The sequence below is a fragment of the Haliotis asinina genome, chromosome 5 (genome assembly GCF_037392515.1).
Source record: "Haliotis asinina isolate JCU_RB_2024 chromosome 5, JCU_Hal_asi_v2, whole genome shotgun sequence".
Classification (NCBI taxonomy): domain Eukaryota; kingdom Metazoa; phylum Mollusca; class Gastropoda; order Lepetellida; family Haliotidae; genus Haliotis; species Haliotis asinina.
The window spans coordinates 26,433,576-26,442,456 of record NC_090284.1 but is presented as its reverse complement, the minus strand read 5'-3'; the positions used below and the strand labels follow the sequence as shown (position 1 = coordinate 26,442,456).

At 38.7% G+C, this 8,881-nt stretch overlaps 1 protein-coding gene across 1 annotated transcript; it reads left to right on the top strand.

Moving 5' to 3' along the window:
- The first annotated feature begins 4 nt into the window (after positions 1 to 4).
- Positions 5 to 8,178, top strand: LOC137283307 (dynein intermediate chain 3, ciliary-like). The gene is made up of 15 exons (XM_067814759.1): positions 5 to 91; positions 541 to 773; positions 1,368 to 1,529; positions 2,404 to 2,522; positions 2,847 to 2,989; positions 3,127 to 3,240; positions 3,668 to 3,924; positions 4,864 to 5,043; positions 5,745 to 5,788; positions 5,929 to 6,064; positions 6,332 to 6,478; positions 6,658 to 6,756; positions 7,012 to 7,155; positions 7,332 to 7,382; positions 7,636 to 8,178. Exons 2-15 carry the CDS (start codon positions 591 to 593, stop codon positions 7,654 to 7,656), a joined length of 1,800 nt encoding a protein of 599 aa, XP_067670860.1. The 5' UTR covers positions 5 to 91; positions 541 to 590; the 3' UTR covers positions 7,657 to 8,178.
- The last annotated feature ends 703 nt before the right edge of the window (positions 8,179 to 8,881 follow it).

Here is an 8,881-nt window from a genome sequence, read left to right as displayed (position 1 = left end):
GCGCATTTCAACGTTGCCATAGGCGACGCTTCAAGCGACCCGATATCGAGCCTTCAATCCGAGAGAAACACATTTCTTGAAACATTTGAAGGTATGCATGTTACAATTTCAGACCATTGAGTGTATCCAGATACTTTTAACGCTTATTTTCCATCTCAGGTGCAACGTTGCTATGTACATGTTATGTCTGTTTATTGATATGTAAACTTTACGAACTGCTTCGCTGGTGAGTTGTGAGATTTATGCTTGTTTTAACTCAGCTATAGAGCCTATATTGCAGTCTTAAAATTTTACTAAATCAGTATTGTCTTGCACAGAATATTGCTAGACCTGCTTGACCATAAAAACGCATGAAAACGCACTTTGTTGAAGTTAATATGTAGTTCGTAGTTCAAAATGTATCATGATAATTGACTGGCACTATTGATTAAATGCATGCTTATTTTTATAAATCGGCAATAAATGCATCCTGATGATATTCAAATTTTAACACTTTAACACGTATAATTACTGTTACTGAACATAATATTTCTTTTATAGATTTCAAGGAGGTATATTTCCAAGTTTGTTTTGAAACACCACCTCTCAAAATGGAGATAGTTTACGTCTACACAAAGAAACGGAATGAATTCGGTCGACAGTGTAACTTTGCTGACAGACAGGCTGAGTTACATGTTGACATTATCCCTGATTCATCACTCACGTCAAACTTTGTGGAGCGAAATCCAGTGGATAGTGGCATACAATGTGTGCAGGAAATGTCAGAACATGAGGCAAGTGCATCATCATGTCTTTTTTTAAAGATAAATTGAATGTATACTATTAACATATTTTAACTGCTGTGCATTGTAAACCAAAAGTTACTGTGTTCTGTAATCTGATTGGTTGAAAAACATGATTAAATGGTATTAGATCCCCGGAAACTGAAAGACTATTCACCGCGTATTGACACGTAACAATTGTTTTGTTGTGTCATCAACAGTGGTGACGTCATTCAAATCATATTGTGACGTAAAGTTAGAATGACATCACAAATGAGCAACTCCAGATGCTACCATGAGAACCAGCTGAAACGGCCAGCTGATGACACTTCACTGCTGTGTCCGTACTCGATGTAAACGAGTGCAGACACTAAAACCCCTTTGGTTTACTTTTGTGTTTACAATGTCGATAAACATCATGTGTTGGCCAATTTCCGGGTGTTATTGAGTATTTGAAGCAGGGGAATGCATTTGGAACCGACGGCGTCAACCACTTTTGCCATTTGTTAGACAGTTACATTGGATCATATCATATATGCTCTAACCCTAGGTTGAGTAATCTTTTCACCATTTTTCATGTTTTCATTCAAATTCATATGTTTGCAGGTGAATACCGAGAGATTTGAGACCAGCTCTCGTGGTATAAACCATGTTGAAGGTGGCTGGCCAAAAGATGTCAATGCCAGTGAGGTGGAGCAGGTGACAAGATACAGGAAAAAAGTGGAGAAAGATGAGATGTACATTTCAACCATTCAGCAGCTTGGCAGTGTAAGTAGTACTGTAGTGTTTATAAATAAAATTTAAATGTTAAAAATTATTTTGAGTCTTTGCTTTCTAATATGCAAATTTTGCACATTGGTTTTGTGGCTTGTAATTAGCTTACCACAGAGTTATTATAGTGTTTGTTTGATTTAAACAACCTGAAAATCCACTGTTTTCCTAATGTAGCTGTTAACAGCGATTCACCATTATTTCACATATATAAAATCAGTGTCTCTGATTTGCAGCCTGCATGTTTATTTTGTGTTGCTGATTAAACAAACAACTTGTGAAGTTGTTATTACTGACATGTATATTTATAACAAGTTCATGAATATGCTTTTGCATTTATGTTGCTTTTTACTCTTATACCTCCATAAACACACACAAATTATTGGAGTCAGTTCTTAATCTTTTAATAACAAATGTTGATGTCATATCCTTAAGAGGCTGTAATTAATATTGATGCATTTTAATGGACATAACCTAAATATTAAGACTTCTGGATACATGGATACAATGAGTTCATGTTCTGGTGGCCCCCGTTTTGATAGTCCTAAATTCAGTGTAAAATCATGCCCTTCACTCCCTGTACTTTCATGACTGTCCCATGAAGATCCAGGTTACAATATTGATTTTCAGCAACCGATGCTTTTCATAATAGGTGACTAAGGGGATCGGTTGGTCTAGCTCACTGACATGGTTGACACATTTTATCGGTTCCCGGTTGGGTAGATCGATGGTCATGCTGTTGACCACTGGATTGTCTACTCCAGACTTGATTATTTACACGCTACCGCCATAGAGCTGGTGTAAAACTATACTCACACACTCTCTTGACCATGGTGGTTGTATTCATCACTGACATGTGTTTGTTGTTCAGGTCATGGAACACTGCATCAAACAGAACAATGCCATTGACATTTATGAGGAATACTTTGAAGATGTTGATGTGGATCAGGTGGATGAAACACCATCAGCTAAAACTATTAATGTTTTCAGGTAAGAATCACAGAGTTGTGTCTATGTTTTTAAGAAATGATGAACCCCAAACTGAGACTCTGTTACTTTGGTGTCACTGCAATCTCCAAATCAACAAGCTTCAGCAAAAATGTGTTCCATCAAAAAATGCATAAATCAGCTTACATGCATTACTATAGTTCAGTTTCATTCTATCAAAGAAGAGATAGAAAATGGAAAAACAGACGAGGCTAACCTTCTTTCTTTATATCTTGAACGTTGAAGAAAATTGTTTTGAAGAAGTGCCATAAGATTGTTGTCATCAAGATTCTGTTTTGACTTGTGAGTGAATCTGATTGTCAACAGAGATCCTAATGAGGTTAAGCGCACAGCCACACACATCTCCTGGTTCCCAGATGGGCCCCGAAAACTGGCAGTAGCATACTGTAATCTGACATTCCAAGGATCATCTCCAGATACAAGCATGGACTCATACATCTGGGATGTCGGTACGTATTTCACTTGACATTGATATAACAAGTCCTTAATGTAACATACTTTTGCCTTTCAGAAATGTTGAGAAATAGATGAAAGTAATGAACTAAACTGCTGTTGTTATCAATAGCTTTAACTTCTTAACTTACAGAGAATCCAAACAAACCCGAGATGACTCTAAAACCTGTATCCCCACTGGTGTGTCTGGAGTACAACCCTAAGGATTCCCATGTGCTGCTGGGTGGATGCTACAATGGACAAATTGGTTTGTTATTTAATATTTCTTTAGAATGGTGTCAAAATGGAGATACTTTCATCAACATGGTCTTGTTAGAGAGTCGATAGTGCCACAATCTCAGTGCAGATTTTCATCATTAGAGGTGCCAGCATTTTATGATTGTGGGTCATATTGTCCCAGATGTCCCTGACTGCAGTACCTGATTTGTTGGGGCAGTGAGGTAGCCCAGTGGTTAAAATGTTCGCTCATCACGCTGAAGAAGCGGATTTGGGCACAATGTGTGAAACCCATTTCTCGAGGAGACATGATATTGCTGGAATGTTGCTAAAAGCGGCATAAAACTAAACTCACTCACATTGCACAGAAATGCTGTTCAAAGCAGTGATGAACACAGTCATTCATTCATCCAAATGTTCTTTGAAATATTAAGACATTGTGGGGTTTGTCTCAACAGCATACTGGGACACAAGAAAAGGATCACAACCAGTAGAGATGACCCCTATTGAGCAGAGTCATCGCGACCCTGCCTATAAGGCCATCTGGATTCAGTCAAAGACAGGCACAGAATGTTTCTCTGCATCCACTGACGGTCAAGTTCTATGGTGGGACATCCGGAAGCTCGGTGAGCCCACAGAGAAACTCTTCCTAGACAAGAAACAGGACCTGTCAAAGGCACAGGGAGCATACTGTCTGGAGTATGAACCAACTATGGTATGTCAAGTTCGTTCTTGTGGCCCCATGGAGTTCCTAGTTAAGGATGGATCCTCGGTTACCAATACTTGTTGTACAAAGTACCAATACACTGGGTGGTTAGACTCGCTGACTAGTTACAGGCCTAGTATTGATGATATCTTTGAAGTATAATTATGTCGACAACTACAACTGATAATGTGTTGTTAGTAACTACTGATTGGTTTCTGTCAATATTAGCCTTATGAATTGTATCTTCATGACTTGGTTTAGCTCTAAGTTACATAGCTTTCAGTTATTTACATGTTAGACTATGTTAGCCATCAAAAGCAGTCTTTTTGATGGTAACAAGCATTGTTTAGAGTGTTTGAATCTTTGTTGTGTAAACCGTAATGCTATTCAGTGCTCATTGTTTCTCATTGTGGACATTTGTGATCTCATGATTGTGATTTTTATATTCTTGATACTGTCAGTTGTTGGAGGAGTTTAAGCTGATGGTGAGATGATATGTTGTCATTCACTGACAGCATGTCTATAGGATTCACAAGATAGACCATATCCCTCATGTCAAACTTTGTGTTGTAATCTAGTTGGTGTCCTGTGTCCCGTCTATCTTGTTGTTTTTAAGAACTATGTGCTTTGATGTCTAGAGAGCTGTATGCCACACAGCAACACCCTTGCTTTGATGTAATTAGGATGAACACATAGACGTCATACTGCATGTTATATTTGTCTGACACTGAACCTGTTCACATTGTAAGAACCCTGCACACTACACCTCACGATACATCTACATTGACGCAGCTTCTCACATCATATTTTGTGAACCTGTTCATATAATGGTGGATCAATTATGTAAGTGTAATATCAATTTGCATGGAAATTAGCGTTGTTTGTTGTTCACATGTCTGAAAAATAGTATGAAAAGTTCCTTATACTTTTGTTTGTGTTCTCCAACAGCCAACCAAATTCATGGTTGGCACAGAACAGGGATCAGTGATTGCATGCAACAGAAAGGCGAAGACCCCAGGAGAGAAGATTGTAGCCAACTACTCAGGGCATATTGGCCCAGTTTACTCCCTACAGAGAAATCCTCACTTCCCTAAAAACTTTCTCAGTGTTGGAGACTGGTGTGCCAGGGTAAGTGGTGTCAAATGTGATTACTTTCGTTATCTGAAGATTGTTTCATTATGTAGAGTAATACAGATTATAGTAATACAGACTTTCTTTGAGGTGTTCTGGACAGAAATATTACCACTGCTGCATGCTTGTTGTTAGAGATGACTATAGGTACTTGTGTGACTCTGTTTGTCCTTCCCCATGCAATATGGACCATTTTGTTGGTCCAGGTCCTGTGGTTGGGCTGTGACATATTGTTGACTGTTTAATATGGACTGTAATATTGCTGTCCACTGCATATATCCCAGTTAATCACGTGATGAACTGTAAAATGAATGGAAATGTGTTAGAGGTGGGACAGGTTTTCTACGTTTGTACCCGACCCCCTTCTACCTTATCCTATCTGAATACCCATTATTTTAATTCTTGATATCAAATTTGTAAGAAATGGCAATATATTCTTCAGCTCGGAGGCAAAAATTTCAAGTTTTTCAATGTCTTAACCATGTATTAAATTCAAAACCGGTGACTGTAAATTATGTCTAAATCATCAAAGACATTACCACCTTTTAATCACGAATAAGTAACATGTTATGTTGTTTAATCTATTTGTCACATGATCATAACAGGTCCGGGTATTGAGACCTGTATTCAGGTCTAACTCACAAGCTCATGCTGGATGTGTGTTTTTCGTTGTAGTAAAACTGTCCTTGTTGTTTCAGTTATGGTCTGAGGATATCAGGGAGTCGTCTATCATGTGGTCAAAGTGAGTAGTCAATCGATACAGTCAATACAGTGATAGAGGCTTAGTGTACAAGTTGTGGGAAACAGTGTACAAGTTTTTGTGTTTTATGGATTATACAGATGGATTATGGATTATTCAGATGATTTGTGGTTGTGTTCCAGGCAGTACCCATCCTACCTCACAGATGGATGCTGGAGCCCCATCAGACCTGCAGTGTTCTTCATCACAAAGATGGATGGTACACTTGACGTATGGGACATCATCTTCAAGCAGAATGACCCAACACTCAGTCTACAAGTAGGTTTATATGTTACTTGTTACCTCTGTACACTATTGTCTGTATCTGTATGTGTATTTGTATTGCAATTTGTGCCAACTCTTGTGGGACATATTGTTTCACTCTATTGCTAAATACAAATCGATAGATGTTTGTACATCTACACATTTTGTCAAGCCTGTCAGTTCATATTAAGTAGTGAGCTGTGATCATTTTTGCCTTATTAGGACTTTGGTTTAAGATGTTTAACATGATAAGGAGCCTCAATAATGTTTCTGTAATGCCAGGTATGCGATGTCCCTCTGCATAGTCTGCGGGTACAGGAGGCTGGAAGGCTGGTGGCATGCGGCTCTGAGGATGGCACAACAACACTGCTGGAACTGTCAGAGGGACTACACACAATGCAGAGGAATGAGAAGAACCTTGTCACAGCAGTAAGCACCTTTCACATCACAAACACATTATGTTGGTAGGTTTGAGGTAGAGGGATGAGATCAAATACTCAGAACCATTGTGCTGTGAGGTTTAGAGAGAAATGTCATCATGACATGTTCATCTGTTGCCTGTGTTTAATAATGTTGCTCTAACAATGATTCCTCTATGTCCTCCTAAGATGTTTGAGCGCGAGACGCGGCGAGAGAAGATCCTGGAGGGCCGACACAGGGAGATGAAGCTGAAGGAACGCACCAAGAGTCAGCAGGAGAAGGACAAGGTCAGTCAAACGCCTAGTTGTCTTCCAAGGACTGTAGTGCTAGGTGTCAGAGGCAAGTCAGGTGATTGGGTAGTCAGACAAAATGGCCTGCTCAATTGAATGTCATCATGCCATTGGGATACAGTGGGGTTGGTGCTTATAATGTCAACCACAGGTTTCTCTGGACCCAAACTGCATCATTTTCACTGCTTTGTGTATATGATGAAACTCGTTACCCATGTTCATTGAGGTGTTAATGTTGTTGCCTTGTTTCAGGAGGAAGAGAAGGAGGCTGAAGCTCCTGTGGAGGAAGAAGACCTTGTGGAGAAGGCTGAGAAGGAGTTCTTCGCCATCATTGAGCAGGAGAAGAAGAAGCAGACAACACCAGCTCAGGACTTTGAGAAGGGAGACACTGGCAAGGTAAACAATAACCTTGTTCTTATCCCTTACAAGCCTTTTGATAATACCTTACATTGGGAAACAAAAAGTTTAGAATGTTATGTTGAGGAACAAAGAGCAGGGAAGTTTATTAGTTTTTGTTTAGATGTCCACAACCATTTTGATGGAAGATGTGATAGTGGTTATTTACATTGCAGACGTCACCAATCCAGGAGGAGGGAGAGGAGGAAAAGACCAATGGCCACCCAGTGAGTAGCTGGAGCACATGCATATCTTCTCATAGTATCACTCAGAGCTCTGGCAAAGGTTAAAGGACAAGTACAATGCAGAGCAAACTTGATATATATTTACAGTGTCTATGGTTGTAAAGAACCCTTGTGCACTCCTTGTATCTGTTTCTATTTTTGTAAGTATGTGTTAATTTGTGTATGTATTTGTAACAATATGTGTATGATGCTAGTATGGGCTGTTTATAATATGTCATGGGGCCTTTCATTTCAGGAGTCAACGAAGAAAGACTGAGCATGTATCATCAGGACTTGATTCAAGCGCATCTGTGACAGTGAAACTTCAACAACAGCATGTGTGATTACATGACAACAGTTTTTTGTATTGTTTAAAGGTGTGACAAAACATAGGTTCTTCATCTGCTGTTCATCCAGCCATCCATATTCAACAGCATTGCTGACTTGCATCCATACTGTAGCATGTCTCTGCTGGCAAGATGTGGGCTGTCTTGTAGATGCTTGGTGCTGTTCGAACAACATGTTTATGCAACACCACCCTGGACAGCTAATATCTAACAACAATCAGATGGTGTTGTTTACTGTTGAAGACATTTGTTTACCATTTAATGTAAATATGTTTCCATGTTTACTATCTGTGATTGTATGTCTTGAGGGAGCGTGAGAGAATGAGTCATGGTATAAGCAACTTGGTATTATAATTTGTCCCAAAGTTTATATTGTTTATTTGTATATACAACATTTATATGTAAAACTGAAATTGTTACAATACATTGAAAATAAAAATTGTGATATTGGACCTGATTAATCCTTTTTCTTTACCATCTGACAAACGGAATATAGCTCATCACTATCCAAGTATAAACAGATTTTCAGGGTGACTTGAGTTGAGATTGAAATTGAGAGATTGACATAGTTTCTATATCTTTTGTCTGTTGTCAACAATGGTAAAAGCCTGGCATGACTGATTTCAGACTGCACAGGTTATTTGAGGAGACTACACATGGATACAGTTACCATTTCATTCACTTCCTGACTTACCTGCCAAGCTTGTATGTCATGAACGTTTCCCATGAATTGTTCATAATTTGTTATTGTTGAATCAGAGGGTATTTTTCAATACTACAGTCAGGCTCACTTGTATACAGGCTATTCTAAATATGACCATTTTAGTATCATTCTAAAATTGAAAGGTAAGTACATGTATTGCTTACATCACAACTACAATATCACTTACATAATGTGATGGTCATATAATGGGTTGGGTTGTATTATGCAAGTATGAACAATGATGAGGATTGAATGTGCTTGTATGTACTGAGGCAGAATGACTGCAGATTGGCAATTTGCATATAAACTGGTAACATCAGAAACCATACAGTTCCAGAAAGCTGCTGTAAAAGCCTCATTATTACTTTTGCATCCTTCCAATGTTCGTGGATAAAAGAAACATGTTCTATTTTGTACACACACAGATGGCAAGGTTCTGTCATATGGCATGT